The 22681-nt window shown below is 35.1% G+C and overlaps 1 protein-coding gene across 1 annotated transcript; it reads right to left on the bottom strand.

The window, feature by feature from the left end:
• Window positions 1-610: 610 nt before the first annotated feature.
• LOC117791038 (decaprenyl-diphosphate synthase subunit 1) lies at window positions 611-22554 on the bottom strand. The gene is made up of 8 exons (XM_034630666.1): window positions 21453-22554; window positions 9664-9807; window positions 8529-8668; window positions 8202-8343; window positions 7641-7730; window positions 2926-3057; window positions 2545-2739; window positions 611-2089 (listed from the first exon to the last, which is right to left on the bottom strand). Exons 1-8 carry the CDS (start codon window positions 21711-21713, stop codon window positions 1868-1870), a joined length of 1326 nt encoding a protein of 441 aa, XP_034486557.1. The 5' UTR covers window positions 21714-22554; the 3' UTR covers window positions 611-1867.
• Window positions 22555-22681: the final 127 nt, after the last annotated feature.

Raw genomic sequence — 22681 nt, 5'->3', positions numbered from 1 at the left:
TGGAAGCCTAACGAGGCTTGGACATAAAATAAATTTATTTTATAGCGCGCATTGTGGGCTTTGGTAAAATTGTGGCACGGATGCCCCAATTTGACCTGATTCGTGAGGTTTTTGCATTAAAATGGAAAGTTCCTAAAGCTATCAATATTGAATCCGATGTAGGGGCTGTTCCTCCTGCTCCACTCTGAGCCAAAAATGCTTTTGCAATATTGCGTGCGGGCCATTCGCATTTAACGTTAACCCAATTGAGATGGGGACTTGTTGATGTTTGCGAAGCTGGGTCCCAACTGGTTATATATACCCCCTCACTCTCATTTTTTGTGTGTCAGCTTAAAATAAAATCGAGTTAAAGGCAAAGTGACGTTCATCACTCATGAGTTCTCATGACAAAAGTCAAGCCATGGGCATTGCAATGTTTGCTTGACCCAATACTCGAAAATGGATATCAGTTTTTTAGCCATTGTACTGTATGTTTACTGTACGGGAATAGCTACATATCACATTGTTTGATGTTGTATATATTTGCTTTACTGTACAGCTTTGACAGAACGAAAACTTGAATTGACTATGTGAGTTATTGATCTGTTAAATACTATGAAAAACTTGAAAGTTTCGTTTGCTTAACAAAATCGCATTTTATTCATCTTTAATTCATACACAATAATCTTTAAACATAATTAGCATAATCAAAAACATATTCCATATTTGCATACATATTTATTCTGACTTCCAATTGCCCAAGCACCCATGTGATTTAACTGTTGGCCGAATTGTCGAACCAGGCTGTAAAGGTGCCGTTGGTTTTTTTTAGCCCTCAATTAGTATTAGTATTGATTTATAAATTACACTGAACATTTTTCTACATTCACTTCTTGAAAGATTGCAATTATATTTGAATATTTAATATCGCATACGGGGCATAAATAAAATGAGTTTTTGTTAAATTAAGACTTGAGGGCAGTATTGTAAGTATAAATAGTACATTTGTTTCTTTGATTTACAATTTGCCTTATGCTTTTAACTAAAAATTAATTTGTTGTAAAATATAAAAATGTTGTGCATTTCATGCACAAACGGTTCAAAACTCAATTGAATTAATTTTAAACAATTATTAACTTAACGAATAAAGTATTAATTTTGAATTAATTATGCTGAATGTCTGTTTGGCAAAGTGCATTGCTGTGACCATTGAACCATTTATTCATGAAATGTCCTATGAACAAATAAGATACGAATATGTAAAATAAAAATAAATTGGGTTTTCTTCTTAAATCAATAAACTTTGCTCTGCTCGTTTTATAAATATCGTTTGTTGCATTGACTAATAAACATTGAATTTTGTTGCTTTTTCTTTCCCAATAAATTTTTGAAAGGTATAAAGTATAATTTTAAATTTGGGAATCTCTTTTGTTTAAAAAACTTTTTACACTTGGGATTATTAATATTAAGCCCAATTTCAAATTGAGGGCACTTTGCTCAAGAGTTGAGCTGAATTTGTTCGGATGTTAATAATTTTTCATTGATTGATTGATTTACATTTATGTAAAAATATCAAAAACATTGCGTATAAATTTTATTCAAATATTACAATTAATTACAATGTACAATATTGAATTTCTGCCACTAGATTTCTATCAAAGTTGTGTGTACATTTTATGCAATTATTTACAGTGTCAACAACAATGCTTAAAAACTAAATAATAAATCATGTTTTTTTTTTGTTTTTTACCATTTGCTAGTTTTCTTTTTACAAATTTCCGCTTGGTTCTCCCACATTTGTTGACTTAACTAGCATCAAGTGTGTTTTGCCTGATTCTAACTTAATAATAGCTTTTAGATTTTAATTTGTATAATTTGCATGTGATTTCTACTTCATGCGATTGATGACCAAATCGGCAACCACCTGCAGACCCTTTTGATAGGGCGACTCCGTCAGCTCTCCTGCCAGCCGTATCGCTTCGTTGCAGTGCTTCTTGGCCAGAAAACGCGTTTGTTCGAGTCCATGTGACTTGTGCACCAGCTCAAAGGCACGCTCAACATCGCCTGGTTCGCTGAAGCGACGCATTACCATGGGATTCAGCTCCGGATACTGCAAGAAACAAATTTAGATTGGTAAATAAAAGTGTCAAGTATCTTTGGCCTTATGATATGCCCACTTAATACAAATATACGAATATCTGACTAGTTTTCACCATTCAACTGATTGACTGACTAACGGCTGCTTAAAACGCTTTGCACGCTCGCATTTATCGCGAGTCGCATAATAAACTAACAATGGATGTTGATTTGGATGCGAAATTGCCTTACAAACGCACTTGATGGCACGCGATGTCTAGATCCACACCCACCACAGTAATACAGCACCACAGCACCACAACACCACAGCACCACACTGCATGGCATGATATCATCAACAGCAATATCAACATAAAGCAAATGCACATAGTTATTAATGCAAACACAGATCTAAACAAACTGGCAATGCAGTTGTTTGCTTTTCTACAGCAATGAGGAAGTCAACCATCAATAGGGTGGGTAACTCACCTTTTCGCATGCAAAGAGCACGGGCGCTGTGGCCAGGCCCAGTTTTAAGTCGGCTGCCGTTGGCTTGCCCATTTGCTCTGTGGAGGACACAAAGTCGAGCATATCGTCCACCAGCTGAAAGGCCAGGCCAATATTGCGTCCATACTGGAATGCCACCTCGGCGACATTATCATCGGCTTGGGCGATGACGGCGGTCTGGGGAAAAGAAAATTTCAAAGTCAATTGCTGGCCAATCAACTGTCCAAATGGGCACAATGACAAACGCATTCATGCAAATCAATTTGCAAATAAACAATTGCATTAGCGCCAACGTTAACATTAACGTTAACGTTTCCAATTGCAATTCCAATTGCATTTTGTTTAATGTGGCCCACAACTTACCGCCTTCAGCGCATTGGCAATCAATGATGCGGTCTTCCTGTATGTCTTGGTCAGATAATGCGCAAAGCGTTCATTTTCAGTTTCCCTCGAGCCGAGCTGCATGAATTCGCCCTGAACCAAATCGGTTAGAATCTGCAAAAAATTAAAATTCATAAGAATCAATTCGTTTATTGAACTTTCCAACATTTGTCGTCTTTTGATGTACATTTCTAAGAATTTTCCAAAAAGAACGACATTCTAAAGCCATATTATTTAGGATAATTAATTTAATTTTTATAAATGCGGGTCTTAAATTTTTCTAGCCATAGTTACAATTTTTAATTTGGACGAATTCACTTGTATCTCAAATAAAATTCAATTGATCATAATTTTCGAGATTTGTTATTCAATGGATTGAATGCAATTAAATAAATAAATAAACATAATAAATAAAAAAAGGATATTAATTAATTTTAATATTTATTAAAACAAGCTTTTATAATTTCTCTGATAACTCTAGTAATTTATTTAAATAAAAAGCTATTTATATTTACTTAAAAGTATGATGTGTTGGTTGGCTTTAATTAAATTTTCAATAAAATTTTTTTAAGTTTTAGAAAAGTTTCAAATGAGGTGCGGCATTTTGGCCATTTACACAGATATGAGTGAGAGTGTGTGAGTGCGTGTGACTTCCGCTTGGCTGACAGTTCAAATGCAAAGGGCAAACATGGTTGTGCCAAATAAATCGAGTAAATATTAATTCATTGAGAGTTATTCATTCAGTAGGTTGGGCAAAATTAAACTAACAAATTATTAAATAACACCACAGCGAGGGTTGCTCATTAGGTTTAAAAACTAAACTATTACTGATCTGAGCGAATGAACCTGAATTAGCAACATATTGCCTTATTTAACAGCAAACTTAAAAAAAAAAAAAATAGAAATAGTCATGATTCGGCAATATGTTCGATTAAAGTTTGAAATTATATTTAATTCTTTTTTAATTATGAGTATTAAACAAAGATAAAGCTAATTTTATTTTATCATATTTTAACCAATCTGTTGAATTCAATATTATAATTGCAGAAATAAGTTCATATTGTGAAACAACCTCAAATAACGTAGACTTTAGTACTCTACTAACACCCCTCGCAGTTTAAGCGCCATTTTTGTTAGCATTTAAAATATTTGGCGCCCTTCGCTTACTTTTGATTTTGTTCGCAGGCGGCGCAAGTCAAATAAGCATTTTCATTCATTCATTTATTCAATTGGACAATTTCGCAGGCTGTTGTCAAAATTTTGAGCAAACAATTGGCAGAGTAGTATTTTGTCATCTACACTATAATATTCATGTATTTGTAAGTACATATGTGTGGGCGCTGATTTGCTGGAAAATGTTTTAGTTGTCATTGTAGTCGTAGTTGTAGTTGTAGTTGTAGTTGTAGTTGTAGTTGTAGTTGTAGTTGTAGTTGTAGTTGTAGTTGTAGTTGTAGTTGTACTTTGTAGTTATAGTTGTAGCTTAAGGAGCCCAAGGTGAGAGCCAGAGTCATAGCATAGACACCGATACGGTCATAAATATATTTTTGGCCAAATCCCAGCGAATTGGCTTGTTTAATGCGCATTATTTACAGTTCGCCTTAGAAGCAAATACAACCAAATATCTTGGCTTTCAATGTTAAGTAATTAACACATACGGCTCAAATAAGTGCGTACGACAATTCCAACAACATGGCAACAGCAATACCAACAACTTTACCAATTCCAATTACAACAACAACTACAACAAGAGAAGAGCAACAAATTAGAGTTGCGAGCCTTTTAAGCAGCTGTTGCTGCTGGTCACATTTCTTATTTGACCGAAAAATAAGAGCAAATTTTGTTTTGCTTTTCGAATCGCCGTGCAAAATGTGTAGCAATAATAACCAATTGGTATTTTTCAGATACACTCATTGTTGTAGTTACGACAAATGTTTAAATATTTTCAAATTAAGCAAACAATTGTCTCATTGTTTCGACTACTAATGTTCGTCACTCTACACAAACGAACGAAAAATTGAGAGACCAGACAGTGCACGTTAATAAAATTGGGACAAAATTTTAAAAATTTTACGGGGAAAGCAGGCATTTCCAAACCAATTAAATATTCCTTACCAAGGTCTTTTTTTTTATAAGGTAAGTTAATATAAATTACAATATATTGAAGTATACAATATATTTTATACGTTTTATAATAATCGCATATTAAGCATGCCGTATGTAGCAGTAAAGAAACAAATAAATCAAATGGAATAGGAACGAAAATCAAATGTTATTTAAAATGGTCATTATTCTGTTATATAACAGGAAGTTATACATAAACCAATAAACTTATTAGATTCAATAATAAAAAATGTATCCCTCAAAATGCAATTTATCACTTTTTGGCTATCATCCCGCTATACAATACAGTCAAAATTATAGGATTACTGGTTTAACCCACAATATAGAAAGATCCATAAATTCTGAAATCAGGTGTACGTTCTACCAATATTTCAATGCCGTCAACGTCTTAAAAGCCGTTGAATTTAGTTGAATTTATTCAGACACGTGTTTAGAATTTCAAATGCAAAATTTTGATTCGATATTGTCGTTGTAGATGAAAGAAAATGCTAAATAGTAGAAAGACACACAAAAACAAAATACAAAATATATTAAGTCATCCAGCTTTAGTTTACGCTAAAGTTGATTAAATGAAAAGCTTACTCTTTAAATAAGTGCTTAGTATTTGTTTTGCTGATCCGATTAAAATAATATTTTGAAGTAGACTAGGAAATGAGTTTCTTAAAATTATATACTTATAGAATGGAGTAATTCTTATGATCAAGATCACCTAACAAATTTGTGTTGTGGTCTTGATCAGCATTTATATTCTGGAATATTTTCACTTGCATATTTAAAGAACTAGTTTAAGTTTTATAGATTTTATCACACACTAAAATATCTATGAAAAAGTTAATGAATTCAGCGTACAAAACATTAAGAAAAGTCGCTTGATAAGCTTACAAAACTATGCTAATCTTTGATAGTTTTATGTGCGTATGTAAATGGCTTGAGTTTTTGGCAATAGCTACACACACGTTGGCTATAGGGCTAGAAATAACCCAGACACTCTGCCTCCGATCTTGTCATCTTCACGCATTCATGCACGCCTTCAAAAAGATGTTAGATATTGCTCACGGGTTTTTTTCTTTTTTTGTTGGCCATTAGCTCACAGCTCACAGTGCAAATCGATGATACATCTGGGATGGGACTTAGACTTGATTAAGGGTAGCTCCAGATAAACTCGTAAAGTGGAAAGTGAAATTTTGTGAGATGACTAAGTCGAAGTTAACGAATATACATATGTAGAAACTTGCGATGATTTGAGAAGTCGTCGTAATATTTTAGGAATTTTAAAAATGCAATTTGGCATGGCTACAAAAAACAGACTAGTCAGACTTAAGATGAGGCGGAAGCCGTTTCATACAATGCAGGTATGCAATTATATGTTCGAGTATATGTAAAGCTATTTACGACAATGGGGAAAAAAAGTGAAGGCTGCTTTTATGTATGTACGTTGCATGAACTCGCGATTGGATGCCCTTCGCCTTTGCCTTGGACTATTCCAGGGTTGCAGGAAGTAAAAACGGAGCCGGTCCCCGCAATTTGTGGTCGTTAACTGAACAAGTTTTTCCAATGGACACAAAGAAGTACTCTCTGAACAAAACGGGCCACTTTCTTAATTTAAAAACTGACGTTTTATACCTGTCACATCTCGATTTTTGCAAAAAAAAAGAAACTCTTTTTTTCTGTTTGCCCAACCTCTGTGTGAAATATGACACCGAATTGAAATCTTTGCGTCCCAGAGTGAGACTATTCACAAAATCGGGGAACTTTTAAGTCGAATTCTCATCGACATATTTGCTTATTGAATAAGCTGATCAGGTACCTGGGCATCTAGACTCCTCTATTTGTGTTTGACTAGATAATTAACCAAACTCATCATATATGCATTTACAATTGCTTAAAACTAAGAGGAACAATAAATATCTGAAGATAAAGTGCTACTTGCCCAAAAGCACAAACCTGTTCTTCTTCAAAAATGGCAAATTAAGTGGATATGATCAAATTTTAAAGCAAATAAAACTTTAAATTAAGCATAGAACCAACTATAATCTGTTAACGATCGAGTAATGATCTCAGAAGTTACAGATATAGATTTATTTGATATTACAGATTATCGTATATAGTGAAATTGTGCAGGGAACTGTTGCTAGCAACTATTTTAATTTTCATTATCAGTGATAGAAATTAATCTACGTATAAGTAATTACCCTAATTTGAACAATTCACCACCCAGTGCGCAAAACTGGTAATACCAAAGTTGTATAAGAAAACAATGTAATTTATTGCGCTGAAACCCATTTTTAAACCTCTACACAAAAAACACTAATAAATATTGAATGTATTTGTTTGACAGGTTTTGGTAAATCCATTTTCAAAGTCGGAAATTTCCCGTAAAGTTGTTTTATGTTAACATGTTTTTGGCAGAAATGCATTTAAAAACTCTACAAAATTATGTATATCAGGGAAAACAATGGGTTATACCGGAATTTTACATTAGTCATCAATTAATTTAGTATGTTATATATTTATGTTATTTTTGAATTCCTCAGATAAGTTATCACTCCAATGTTGTATGCTTAAATAATGCTCACCTGACTCAACACGATCGTCACATCATCGCTGCGCAGACGCGCTATCATAATCGAGGCAATCGACAAAATGTAATCACCAGCCATTGTGACCTGCAAAGACAATGATCGACATGGTAAACAAAAGTGTTAAAAGAAGGCTAAAAACAAAAGACAAGCTACAGCGGTACAATTAAATAGTTAAATATTTCAACAAAGATAACCGAATGCTGTTATGGACAAGTTGTCGGTCAAATCAACACAAGATATTTAAATTTGCTTTTTAACTTGGACTTGAAGCTGTTACGAGGGTTTTTTTTTTTTTTTCTTTTAGATGACCGTAATGAATGGAAAACTTAAGAGATGAATAACGGGAAAACCGTTCAGTCAATCATTAAAAAGTTAAAAATCGAACTCTTTAGGGTCTTTGAAATGATGCAATTTGTTGACAAGGTCTTAAAACAATTATATGCAAATGCACAACACGCATGGAAATTTTGTAATTTTCGGCCCAATAAACTCTTTTGAGAACTGGTTAAAAAGCAGATAAAATTAAGCCTAACTGATCTGATGTAAAGGTCTCACCTTTTTGTGATTCCAAAGAGCATTAACGCTCGGTTTGCCGCGTCGAAAGTCCGACTGATCGATGACATCGTCGTGGACTAAACTGGCCGAGTGTACCATCTCGGAGAAGAGGGCTATCTGTCGTTGTTTGTGTACTAATTGGCTGTCAAGGCAATAGACAAATATTAATATAAATTTTTTAATCAGTATGTATGTTTTTAGATTTTGGCATTAATTGTTATTTAATATTCAGTATGGCAACAAACATGCTTATGCGCATATTTCGCAAAGGCCTGCTAATCATTACACTGCGCAACAAAAGTGTGTCACTCTGGTCGGAATACTCACTGCGATTCTTTGTTCAGATGATAGTTTATCGCCTTGGCCATCAGCATGGTCACCATGGGACGCAGCGCCTTGCCCTGGCCATCAAAGTAATAGCTAGCGATGGTGTCCAACTCCGGCTGTGAGGTTCCCGACTGCAGCAACTGCAACAAAGATTCATTCAAGGCTTTAAGTGTCGCGTTTGGCTTTGAATGTTGGCTCTGAGCCAAATTAGCAAATATTTGTCGAAATTTTTGACAAAGTTAACAACAAATAAATAAGAGACTCCCATTTGCACTCTTAGACTAATTGTATACCCTGTACCATTTTCAATCAAAGCTTACCAAATTTGTATACTAAGTATTCGTTACAATCTACATTTTTAAATGTTGGGAAACAAAAAAAAACGTACTTTAAGTTAAAACAATTCTTAATTATTTTTACCTTAGCGTTAAGATACTTATATTTAGTTTTTATATAAATGAATAAATATTTGAAACTTATATGGTCCTTAAAAAACTTTTGTAGATACCTGTAATATTTTAATCCTATTTAACGTGAAAAAAAGATTCCATGCCGAGTTACATTTGTATAAGAAACGAAAGTATCTTTTAATTTATGCCATTTTAAGAACAAAGGAGAAACACTCACGATGTAGAATTGTGACTTGGGAATTCCTATTCAATAAAAAATGCGCAAAAATTGTTAAAACTATATCCCTTTTGCATGCTAACCATTCTAGAGTATTCAGAAAAATTCCCAATTTTAAATAGAAAAAAAACCGTGACGTAGCTGTGACGCATTTATTTGGATAAGATCTTAACAAAAATAAAAATGGAAAATAACAATAAGATGACAAATTGTCTATACAAATAAATATACTGCAAGATTCACCCAATCATAGCTAAAATGTAAAATAATATTAGAATAACTTCAATTACTTATGTATATTAGAGTCATCGTCTTGTTTCTAATTGGCAAGAACGTAACCTTAAATCCAGTAACTAAAATGCATTACTAAGTTAGTAGTACTAACTTTTATACAATTTTAATTTTAAAGATTGGGTCTATTCCTCGTCATTTTTATTTATATATGCTTTTAAGTTACTTTGAAATAAAACGCAATTTACAATACGTAATAATACAATATAATACTTACATCTCTGACATCGTCATAGAAATACTTGAGCTCATCGTCGAGTATTATATATGGATCGATTTGTATTTCCCTCACGGGTCCAGCGGGCTGTTGTGTGTGGACTGAGCTATGATTGCGATTGTGACTACAGCTGTGTGAGTTGTGCTGGAAAATGAAAAACATAAGAACAGAGGTCATTTGGTGAATTTTCCATAAATGCTGCAATTAATAGTAAAGTGTGAAAATTGCAGGAGTAAACAAATGATCGGATAAACGGTCGTAACTCCACAGAGCCAAAGTAACTAAACAACATACATAAAAACCGTTTCTGAGTCACTTAACAACTTTCAATTGCTGTTGGTGCCAACACTAACGAGTTTTTTGTTTGCTGCCCCACGGCAAGTGGCAACTGGCAACTGGCAATTGGCGGCGGGCAACGGGCAACTGCCAAGTGGCAAGTGGAGGAGTAACTTTTTTTTTTGACACTTAAATTAGGCGGCAGCAACAAGATTAATAACTGGAAAATTGCAGAGGCGAATCGTCAACAAATTAATGTTTATTATTTAACGCCTTCGACGCGACTCTTGACCTTGTCGTCAATTTCAACTCAACCTCACAAATCCTTTTGTTGTCGCGCCACAACAAAAACAACACTGCGAAACAATTCGCTGGCAATCGCAAGTTGCCGCGTGGGTGGTTAGAAAGAGATAGACAGATGAAGAGAAAAGTATAGAGAAAGATAATGAGACCACAGCTGATATAAATGACAGTGCACAGTGGTACAACAACATTTTCCATTTGTCCAAATTACATATCAGCAAAGACGGATCAGAATAAGTATCAATTCTTATTATTTATTGGTTTATAATAATAAAAACACAAGAGAGACATATAAATATTGAAGGATCGTCTATTTTGGCAAAGAAAACTATTTTCAGTTACATAATATCTATAATATACAATCTTACTTCAAAACCTTAAGCGAATTGTGTGGAAATTCTGTATTATCTTAAATTCTAACATATAAGAAGTATAAAGTCATAGAAAAATGTTGGTATATGCACCTATACTTTGATTAATATAATGTTTAACTAAAATGAAAATCTCTTGCTCAACCGAGAAAGTACAAAGAAAAAAACAAAATATGGTTTCAAAAAACTGGAAATAAATAAATTAATCCATTATAATTAATAACTATTTTCTAGGATTCGTGTCCTTACTCTACTCCCACTTAAAAAAAAAGTTCTACTTATAGCAAGTTGAATAGTTATAATCTTAGATACCGATCTCGACTAAATCATTCTTCTTAGCGGCTGCTCATATGATTTCAGCTTCCTCATTATCAGATTATGCAAGATTTTTCTCGCTATTTGTCATTTTGATGGTGTTGGTGTTTGTCTCTTGTATTTGTCAGCTTGTACGTCTGTCAATAAAAGCGCTGTGCATGTAAACACGATAACATGTAAATTTTATGTTGCCAACTGTCAACAGCAACAACAACACTAAGCAGCTTCCAAACGGAGGCAACTTTTACAGCCAAAGCCAATTGAGGTGCAAATATTTGTGTTAAGTTATGTGATGTGACTGTGAGCTGGGCGTGGCTATTACGCATAGACCAACAATCAACCAACAGGCAACAACCTGTTGACCCAGTTGCATGCAGATCCTGCAGTCCAGTCCAAATGGCCATAATCAGTTAACGCCCTTGGCAACCAACAATCGGACATCGTCTTGAGCGTCATAAACATTATCATAATATTAATTGAGGGTCTTTGGCGCACGTGTGGACTAACATGACGCCCCAACTGGTTCGATCATCATGACAATGATGATGATGATGATGATGACTTTTCATTGATGTTGCTCGTAAAATACCACACATACACACATATACGTACGCAACTTTAAGTATTAATAAATAAATCAATGATGACCATCGCTGGCCTTTGTGTTCATTCAAAAGATCTCTCGCCCGCTCGCATTGGTCTTGTAATGACCCAGTTTCATATTAAGTAAGAGTGTACATATGTGTCATAAATACCTACATACGTACTCACATACCACACACACACATACATTAATATATATATATATATATATATCGATGTTTAGCGGCTTTGACGTAGAAAGCGTTGGCCAAACTCAACAGTTACAAAATCAACGCATCAAATTTAAAAAGCCAATTAAATTCAGCTCGTGAAAACTTTCATTTTCAATATGTGCCTTAAATTAAAATTAGTACAAAGGCAATACCCCTCAACTCCCTCTGACCACCGCCCCTTTATAAATTGTTTTTGATAGTTTAAAATAAAAAAATCAAAAGTAAGCGAATATAAAAACATTTCATTTCTTTTTAACTTTTCGGTTTGGCTAACAAACGTGCAAAAATGCATTTAATTGTGGCTATTTTTGCGTTCGCAAAGTACGTTGATGGATTTATAAATTATTTAAACGGTTTTTATAGCCGCAATGCCCAAACCAGCCAACCGACTACTCAGTCTACTCAGTCAGTGCAAGGTGCTCCAAACATTTCATTTATCTGCCTCGGGTTACACCTGTCCAACTTGCACCTGTCCAGAGAGCTCAACTTGTAACACTTCTGCAATCTGTAATCCGCAGGAGACAAGCCAATGCTTAAGGATTTCGTCATGGCCAAATACCAATCATTGAACCATTATTGTGGCACTGTCGAGCTGCAACTGCAACTGCCTCATTTTTCTTCTGCTTGATGTTGCATGCCTCGCAAAAGAGGAAGCAAACTGTTCGTTGCACTTGGCTGCCAGCGACGAGCTGAGGACTTTGACTGATTTTAGCTGATGCATTGCTTATATAAGAAAAGCAAAACATTTGGGGTAAAACCAAATCCAAATGCTCAGATAATTATGAAACTCATTGCAATATCATTCAAAGGAATAACTACGAATTAAAGCTATTGTGTCTGATAAAGTAATTAATAGATGACAAATGAAAACAAAACTAAATTTATATCTTTGAGTTAATTTAGATAAAACTCATTTAAAATTAGTAAATAATTTTTAACAGGAAAAAAAGTTAAAATTTATATTAACTTTTATAAGCTGAAGATATCGGAGATTCAATCAACTTTCGTTACGGTTCAATCTTTAAGAAATACAAAAAGAGATCTGTAAAAATTTTACTCTTTCAAGTTTACAGCTGGTTTCTTACTATCGTGAAATTTCAGCGACTTTTGATTGTTTAATGCCTCTTCAGACTGTTGACTGTTGGCTGTCATCTCTCTGCCATTGTCAAGTTTTGACCATTGCCTTTGTCAATTTTAACAGTGTAGGCCAAAGAGCATAATGGTTTATCTTAAGCAGTAACCGCAACCAGCAAGTTGATTTCAAAAGCAAACCTATTTCTACTTTAAAATAAATAAATACCAGAGCAACTTACACATTGAATAAGAAGCTAAGTTATTCGATCGATATGCTTTCAACTCAATAAAATTGAATTTCCAAAATTTTAATATATTTTCCATAAATTTTATTGAGAAGACTTATCAGAATCTTAAATGTAACTAATGTTAATTTACCGCCAAAAAGGTGTGCAAGTCAACAATCATAATTCCTTAATTTTCCAGCTTAAATTAACATTTTTAAAAGTATCTTGATCAGTTGAATTTTTGCATAACATTATGCTAATTCGACTGTATTTCATTTTTGCCGATTTTCATGTAATTTATTTAATTGCTGCGAAAACAAAAATTGTTGAGGCAAAATATGCGCAATGTTCGACAACATTTGTGGCACTTCAAATTGCGATGCGTAAACTGTAAATTGAAAATTGAAAGACAAGCGCCAAGCGCATACCAGGAAAAAATGCAAAACAAATAAGCTTAAAGATACAAACACACATAGATATGTAGATGCATACATATACAAAGATAGTTGAATTTTGACTGAGGCCTCGGGGCGCTCCCACGATATAATCTAACGGATTTCGGATTTTGGATTTCAAAGCGACCTGTGCTCAATTGCAATTGAAGATGAAAGATGAAATTGATGAATAGCCGCAAAACAAATTGAAATATTGTGAGTGACACTTACAAATCGACAATATATATAGTATACAAAAGTGTTAACAATTTTCAAGTAGCGAACAAGAGTCAGTCACAAACTGAGCTGATTGATGTAATTTTGATTGAAGGCAGATTATGATTGAAAGGCAGACAATTGATTGCAAAATTTTCCATGTTTGGAATTGATTGCTTTATTGTCTGCTTCAATGGTACGTTGTCTGTCTATTGTATTCATTGAAAATTCACAAAAGATTCGCTATAAAGGACTGGAAAGGGAATAGGAGAGTCGTTGTAGTTGTATTTTTCTAGTAAGATTATTAGTATGACATAGTTTATTACATAATAAAAAAAGAGGGTAACTTTTAGTAGAACAGAACATCATTTAGTCGAGCAACTTTCCCAAACAAATTTTGATTAGATTGGAATGCAATTTTATTTATATAAAAATTTGAGAAATACGTATAGATAAGTACAGATACTACGTATGTTTGTGTTTTATCATACGTATCTCATACGAGAACGAGTATCTCTTAACTTAATTTAGCTTTTAACATTTTTTTGATGACTTATAAATAAAGTGCTCAACTGTTTTAGGGCGGCTCGCTTTTTAAACTTAAGTGTGCATTAATCAATCTGTAATTTAAAATAAAAAAGTATTTAGAACTTGATAATTTGAAACTGCAAGGATTATACAAACGACAAATTTACAAACATGAACTCCTATGAAATATTAATTCTTTAAATTATAATTTATGTGATCATTTAGCTTACTAAGTATTAGTGTTTAGACAACGTATACAACAGACTGACTTTTATCAGAGCCATTAAGTTGAAGTATTTTGTATTTTTCTACTCAACAGAATATATTTTAGACAAACACTCTTGTAAAGAACATTACACTCATATTCGTCACGACTTTTAATGAATTCACCTGTCTTTAAAAGTGAGTGCAACTGATCATTAATTACAGATGAAAATAACGAATGCTCTCGAGATCGGAAGCAAACCACAACAACAGCAGCGACAACAACAACAGTAATGGCCAACAGCAATGTATTGGCCAAAAGCGGCCAAGAAAGTAAGCAGCGTTTTTGTTGAGGGCCGTGCCAAAGACGATGAGGATGGCAGAGGAAGACAAAGACGAAGACGAAGCGCGACACTTTGGACTTTCCCTTTTTGTCGTCATCGTTGTTGTCTTGGACTCTGCTGACATAATCAAAAGGCCGCTTAAGCTGTGAAGGAGGGAATGGATTCAAGCGGGGGGAAGTCAGTTCGGCGGGGGGAGAAGAGGCGACAATTGGCTGCATAAATCGCGCATCATGGCCGGTTAGTGGTATTTTCTCTGTTCGATTTTGTTAATGCCAACAACAACAGCAACAGCAACAACACTGCTAACAGAGGCAACAACATTTGTTGCCCTGTTGTCTTCTTCAGGAGAGTCGTTAACATGCGTGTTAACATAACACACTGTCGAGTCGACGATCGCACGATTTTCAAGTGAGTGTGAATGTTGAGTGTCGGCACTTGGTATTTGAAATATTGAATGAGTACGAGTACGAGTACTTGCATTATTTACATATTCGCATTCGCACTGAGAATGCTTCTGAAGCAGCCAGAACGAATCGCCAACTGACGATATCTGTGATGATTTGATGTCAACATGCGTTGCAACATTGCAAAATGTCGTCATTGCCATGCGTCACGGTTTTATTACGTTTAAAATAGGCTCATCAATATTGAACTAAGTGCATAAACATACCATAATTTTACACGTTTAGTCACGCTAGTCTGTTGGAATCATTTGAATACTTCTTAAATGCCAATACCCTAAATCAACAGGCATATTCGGTTATTGAAATGCTTTCTAGAAACTTTATCCAGTTTAATTATTACATACTAAGAGTGCTCTTGTAAGGAATGTGATTTAAAGAGATAGTATTTGCAATAAGCAATTGAAAATTATATCATCAAATTTTCATGGTTAATGTCATATAAATATATCTTTAAAATTCTTGCATGTTTCAGTTTGAGAGACTTTTGAAACTTGAAACTTTAAAGTATGTTTAAGACATATGTAAGTTAAAATGTCTTTGAATTCGTTGTTTCCTGTATTTTACAGACAGAAACAGAAAATACGCGATCTGTTAAAACCGCTTTTGAATCAACTTAAAAACAACTTAAAAATTCGCAAAAAAAAATGATTCAATTTCTGGCATTGCTAGTTTAATAAGTTTGTAATTTATAGCAGTAGATAGTTCAGCGATCGCGACTTTAGCAATATGTCAAAAACTAGTCACAAACTAGTCCAATCTAACACTCTCGCCTGCGATATACCCTGTACTATGTGAAGTACACATACACTTATCAATCAGTTAGTAATAGAATAGATTCTTGAAAACTTGAAACTTTATAAGCCGATTTTTAATGAATTTTGAATTTGTATTTCTGCTAACCGTCTCTAAAAAGTTTTTTGTTTACAGGGTATATAATCAAAAAGACCAACACAAATTTGCAGACTTATTAAAAACAAGTTGCCAAAGTGCGAAAAACCAGTCAAATTCAAGTTTATCCTGCGCCCAATTGGAATTACATAAGCGCAAAAAGGAATAACACAAAAACAAATTCGAAATTTCAATAAACAGAAATTAAAAAAAAAATTTGGGCGCGAGTTGCGCGTGCCACAAATTAATGCAAGCTTAATTTGAAGCGTATTTAAATAGACACTTATTTGATATTGTTAGTTGTTTATTTGTTGTCTATTTGTTGTTGTTGTAGCAGGAAGTCAGTGCATTATGATGAAATGTCATTGGTCGCTTCATGGCAAACAATTTACCAACTTTAAATGTAAGTTAAGTGAAATCTTTTAACCAAATTGCGACAGTCTGTCAATGCGACAAATATGAGCTCTTCGATACTCTCACAAAAGAAAAAGAAGAAAGAAAAAATCATATACTTTTTGTAATATTCAAAGTTTCAGAATGTTAAACAAACAAAGCAACTCAAAAATCAAAAAAATAAAAAAACAGGCGATGAAATTAGCAGTTAGCGTGGCCGCGTCAGGGTCAACAAGCTAAAAGGGCCAAAACAAATAAGCCAATCAACATGGGAAAAGACACGCAGCCATTTGTATGTAGATGTGTATGTATATAGATATATGTATATGCAGATATCTATGTATATAGCATATATGCATAAACAAATGAGATGTTAATTGATAAACCATCGGGTTGGTTAATGCCTCAAAAAGCCAACTCCGCTGACCGACATTGATGGAATGTGGGCCGACAGCTGGGATCGGCCTCCCAGACAGCCTGCCTGACTGATTGCAGCTGGGATTGGGATTGGGACTGAGACTGCGACTGGGCGGTTATGCAACTGTAACTGTGTTGTCCAAAAAGCTGCTGCAAACTTGCTTTTTACAGTTACACGGCAGCGCTTCTTTCGCTTTCAAATCGAAATTCGAAAATCGAAAATGTTTCTGAGGGAAAAACAACGCCGAAATCATTAACAGTTAACAGTTTGGCCGCAAGAGCCGCCAATCAATGCGGCTCGAAAACCACAAAACCAGTTTAGGACAACAGCAACAGCAACAACATCGACAAGAGCAGCGTAAACGAAACGCATGCGTCTTTGGAATTGGGTCAGCAAGTACGAGCCAAAGAAATGAAGCGAAAAAGCCAAAGCCAAGACCCAATGCAGGCCCAAATGCGGGCCCAAAGCGACCAACAGGCAAGACTACAAAATACAACAAAAACAGCAACAACAACCTATGGTCAGGTGTAAGGCAGGTGAATGAAAGTCACTGACGACTCTGCCGACGCTGGCGTCGCTGTCGACGCTTAGGCATGCCTGGTAACGGATTAAGATTTCCAATCGACACTTATCAATTAAATCTAATAATATGTAATATATTACCTATGCACCTTCAGCTCTTTCTCTACCTCTAACACCTTCTTTATGGTAAGCTCATTCCTTGTCTAACTCTTCCTCTTCCTGTACCCCTAATCTACCTTTTTATCTATTAATGAATCTCCCTCTTTCTCTAGCTTTTCCTCTATACCTACCCAATCCTCTTTCTCTTTCTTTATCCCTTTCTTGCTTTTCTGAATCTCCCTTATTCACGAGCTCTACTTAGGCTCTTTTTCCTTTTACCTTTTAATCGAACCCCAACTCTACCTTTACCCCTTATCTTTATCTTATCTTGATGTATCATGCTCTAACCCTACCCTTTCCCATTTTCCATCTCTTTCACTTCCTCTTCCCCAATACCACCAGCCATACTTCTTCCTCCATCTTTTAGGAGTACACTTCTATTCGTTATGCATTTATTCATTTTCGTTATCATTCTGCATATTCAATGCGCGGAATAAATAGTTTTCTGCATATGACACTGAATTTGCTCTGGTTGCATTCCTTAAATACTTTTTCGGTCAATTCGCTGACCAATTCGCTTTTGTGGCCCCGACTCGCAATTCCCATTTGCCGCAGAGAAAGTGTCCGACAAGCCGAAAATGCAGACATGGTAACAAAGACAAAGATTTACGATATGGCTCCATCGTACATTTGACAGATATTGTTGTTGTTAGCATTTAGCCAGAGATTTCATTTGTTTATTTATTATTATCTTTTCCTATTCCTCTTCTTTTAGCTCTTTTGTTTCATTTTTATTAAAGTTTTTTTCAGTAAATTTTTGGCAGCGACTTAAAGTTGTGCTTATTTTGAGCTCAGCTTGAAGAGTTCCATGAGATTATAACAACTTTTTATCAAAGGTCCTTACACTAAATTATGTAAGTATTCAAGAAATAGAAAAAAAATAGAAAAGAACGAGAAACGGAGCAAAGATACAAACTAAAAGTAATAGCAAAGCAAAATTAAATAGAAATAAAGAGAAAAAAGATCACATTTAAACCAAACAAATCTCCAATAATGCAAAACGAAAACGAAAACAGGTCTAAAAGTCTTTGCAGCTCGAATTGGTTTCACTTTCGCGAGGCATCCATTCAACGGGTGGAGCCAGCGAATTCCAAGCAAAAAGCGCGAAAAAAAAGAAAGATATGCCTGCAAAGCAAATTAAATAAAAGATGCTTTCATTCCAATATCTATAGATACAGATAATCTATACATGCATATCTAGATACACTCTTATTCGCGTTTTAAACCGTGTTAACTATCACTATCAAAAAACTCTGGTCTAAACTCATTCCGATCTGTCATCAAATTCACACGCAACCGATAAACTCTTCACAAATTTCACGCGTTCGCAATGAAAGTGAAAATACAACAACAACAATGGCAACAATGGCTATAAGAGCGTTAAGACTGATCGCAGTTCAGCAAGTTTATTACCAATATCATTTCAAAATACCCGATCATGATACTCAACTTAAGTCAAATGCAAGCAAATCAGTTTGATTTCAGTCTTTTCTTGTAAATTTCGTGATGCGCATACATAGATAGATATAGATAAAGATTCATCCAAGATATATTATAAACATGTCCAAAACATTTTTGGCCAAAACAACGCCAACAACAATCTATGAGAGGCAGCGCTGCTTGTCAAATGAAATGAAGAAGAAAGTCAAGTGAGTTTCTTATATAGATGTGACTTCGTTGTTGCTGCTGATGTTGTTGTTGTTGTTGTTACTACTATTGTGAACGATGTATTATTAGTTAACGTTTTTTTTTTTTGGCTAGTATTGTCACTGGCGTCGCTGCCACTGCGACGTGCGCTTTCTATTTGCGTTTTTGTTTTTTTGTTTTTATTGTTTACCTATGATAGAGTTAGATGAACGTATCAGTGTCTCAGGTGTGTGTGTGTCTGTGTGTGTATGTGTGTGGCGCTGAATGAATTTTTATGTGGTTTAACCAAAAATGTTTAAACGGACAAAATGCATAAATAATTCAGTATTCAAGATCGCCGTCAACTGCATACAAAGTTGAATTTGTTTGTACGTAATTTGAAATTGACATTGTTTTCTAATAATTCATTTAGTTTAAAATCAAATATATATTTAAGTAAACACTTATTTTTTTATCTATTTAAACTTGCACTCAGCGGCCCTAATGTGTGTCAAAAGTGTCAATTAAAATGTGTGTTTTTATGGGCACTTGACTTTTTGTACCTTACATTGCCGACACTTGATCCGATCCAAAATTCGAGATCCCAGACCTCAGACCTCAGACCTCAGCTAGACAAATGGGCACACATACACATGAATTCTCGAAAATACTGCTAATTTATGGCAAGACCTTGAAATGTTTAACATTAATTAATATATTACATTTACTTAGCATTTTATAGCCTGCATAAATGCATGCATGGACTGAATCCAAGTCCATGTGCAAAATATTGCTAAAGCAATTAAAGACAACCTCAAGTTCTCATCCAGGGCCGTCGACAGGCGTGTAAAAATTGCATGCAATAAAACAATAAACCGAAAATAGCATCAATTATGCACTCATTGTATAGTGTTAAATTTGTTTAATGCCTGCACATATCCAAGGCAAATACACACACAATAGAGTCGAAAGCAATAAAAAGGAATCTCACTTGTTACGAGAAAAGCGAATTTTAATATCTACCAATATATACATTTTCTCATCAATTTAAAAATTTTTCGCACGGCGTAACTGCAATTTCAGATCCTAATTTCTTGTTTTTATCAATCTGGACTCATAAATTTCAAGTCCAATAATACTTTTAGAAAATTTAATAAATAAGATTCTTAGTCAAGGCGATTTAACCCAGTCGGTCTGTCTATAGGCGAATCAGAACCTAAAACATATTTAAAAATTTAGCATACCCGAAAAAATCATACCCTAAAAAATTCATTAAAATCGAATATTTAATAATTAATATTATAATACTTTCAATTAGCTGTGCATTAATAATTGTTGTATACTTTTGAGAAAAAAAATTTATAAAGAATGCGCAAATAAATGCATATAGTGCGTATACGCGATATTTCACAGTTTTACAGGAATATGTGCAAATGTGCATTGCAGTTTGAGAGCCACTGTGCCGTGCTTGGAGTCGACAATCAGCTGATAATCTGTTGCAATAACAAGGTGATAGACGTTTATAAGTAAATACCTGTACGTATGAGGGCAAACAACATTGCATAACAGCGACTTTAATTGTTAAAGAAGATGTCAAAATGATGAAATATTATAGAGAAAAAGGAAAAATATTTCACCTTGTCAATAAATATGTATGAATGTGGATGATAAAAATTGCAAGGGAAAAGACAAGCGACAAGAAATGAAAAAATAAAAATATAATAAATAAATGAGTATAACGGCTTCCGCCAACAACAATAACAACAACAACAGCTGCGCCCACTGCTACAGCCACAACAAAAACATCAACCACATACTCCAATGTCTGGTTTGCTGCTGTTGCTGGTTGTTGTTTTTATTTTTGTCTTGAGCGTTTTGCTCTTTCACGCTACTTGCACAAAAGCAATGGCCAACAACCAATTTCACTTTCATTTTCTTTTGACTTTGCAGCGAAATGAAAAGCGAACAAGGCAAGCACAGCAACGGCAACAACAACAACAACTACAACAGCAACAGCAAAAGCCAAAGTCACGCAGTCGCATTAGCGGCAAACACTCTGCGCATGCGCAATGCACTTTGGTTAAATGCCTGCTCAACAAGTTGACCACGAATTGTGACTGCCACTGACTGCGCCTCTGCTTCTGCCTCTGCCTGCGTCTCTGTTAACGCCTCTGCTCCTAGTTGTTGTCGATGTCATTGTCTCTTTACTCACCATTAAGCTGAGGTAATCCTGGCCAGCGCCAAAGTTTAATCCATGAAAACTACGCGCCCATTGTTGATTTTGTGTTAACTGCTTTGTAGTATGTCCTTGCAACGTTGACGGCGTCGGCGACTGCGACGCTTGGGATGTTGCCGACAGGTTGCTGCTCTGCCGTTTCAGGCTGTTATCCAAAAACAATCGCCAGATGAATTTGTGCGCTTGTTGGCGACTCGAACCGCACGCGACGCGACCGGAAGTACTCAAGCAGGCCATTTTGATAGCTTTGTATTGCTGCGTTTTGATTTGATAGGGTTCGAGTAACGGTTTTCTGTTGACCGTTTACTGTTTACTGTTATTAACGAGTGCCTAGCGTTGATCGATCTCAAAACCTTTTTGTCAAAATACGTTGATACATGCACAAAATTTTGTTAAATTATTAACAGCATTATTAATAAGTTCAGTATTCGAGAATGCCGCACAGAATGCAAATATGGGAAAGACGACAGACACTGGACACACGACACACACACTCGCGCTGGGGATACAATTGAAATTTGTTAAGACTTGGAGCTCAAACGATAACGACAAACGACAAACGACAACGGGACTCAGTTTAGGAGACAGACAAAGCGCGTTGCTTGCGTCCGGCTGCAGCAGCTTCAGCGAAGTGTTTCGCGTTTTACCTCTGTGTGGGCACGTAGCTCGCTACGCCTGCGCAGCCGTCGCTTTTAGTGTGGTGAGTTTATCGCCGAGTGTTGGAATGCGAAAGACAGCCGAAGACAAAGGCCGAGCGCATTGAATTTGAACTTGACGTTGACGTTGGTGTGCTGCAAAACTTGATGGCATCAATAATTGCATATCCGTTTCACAGTTTGGCATGCATTGGACTTTGCCTTGTCTTCATTTCACTTATTTTATTACAATACCATACGTTTGATGTGCGTTAAGACGCCTAATTATGTTTCATATGCCGCTTTTTATTATTCGATTCAATTTTGCCTCGCTTTTCATTTAATTTTTACTCAAACCTTTGGCCACATAAATTTTTGTTTTGACGTAATAATGCAAAATCAGCTGTGCAGGCCGCTGGACTGGAAAAAGTCAGGTCTGCCAACTTATGTTCAGAGAGGCAAACAGCTGTTGTGCACATTTTGCACAACAAATCATCGATATCACTTGCTTAGACTCGACAATATATTTATATTTTATTCGGTTATATTCGATCAGCGCTCATATGTTTT

This window comes from Drosophila innubila, assembly GCF_004354385.1.
Source record: "Drosophila innubila isolate TH190305 chromosome 3R unlocalized genomic scaffold, UK_Dinn_1.0 2_E_3R, whole genome shotgun sequence".
Taxonomy (NCBI): domain Eukaryota; kingdom Metazoa; phylum Arthropoda; class Insecta; order Diptera; family Drosophilidae; genus Drosophila; species Drosophila innubila.
This window is presented reverse-complemented; position numbering and strand designations above follow the sequence as displayed.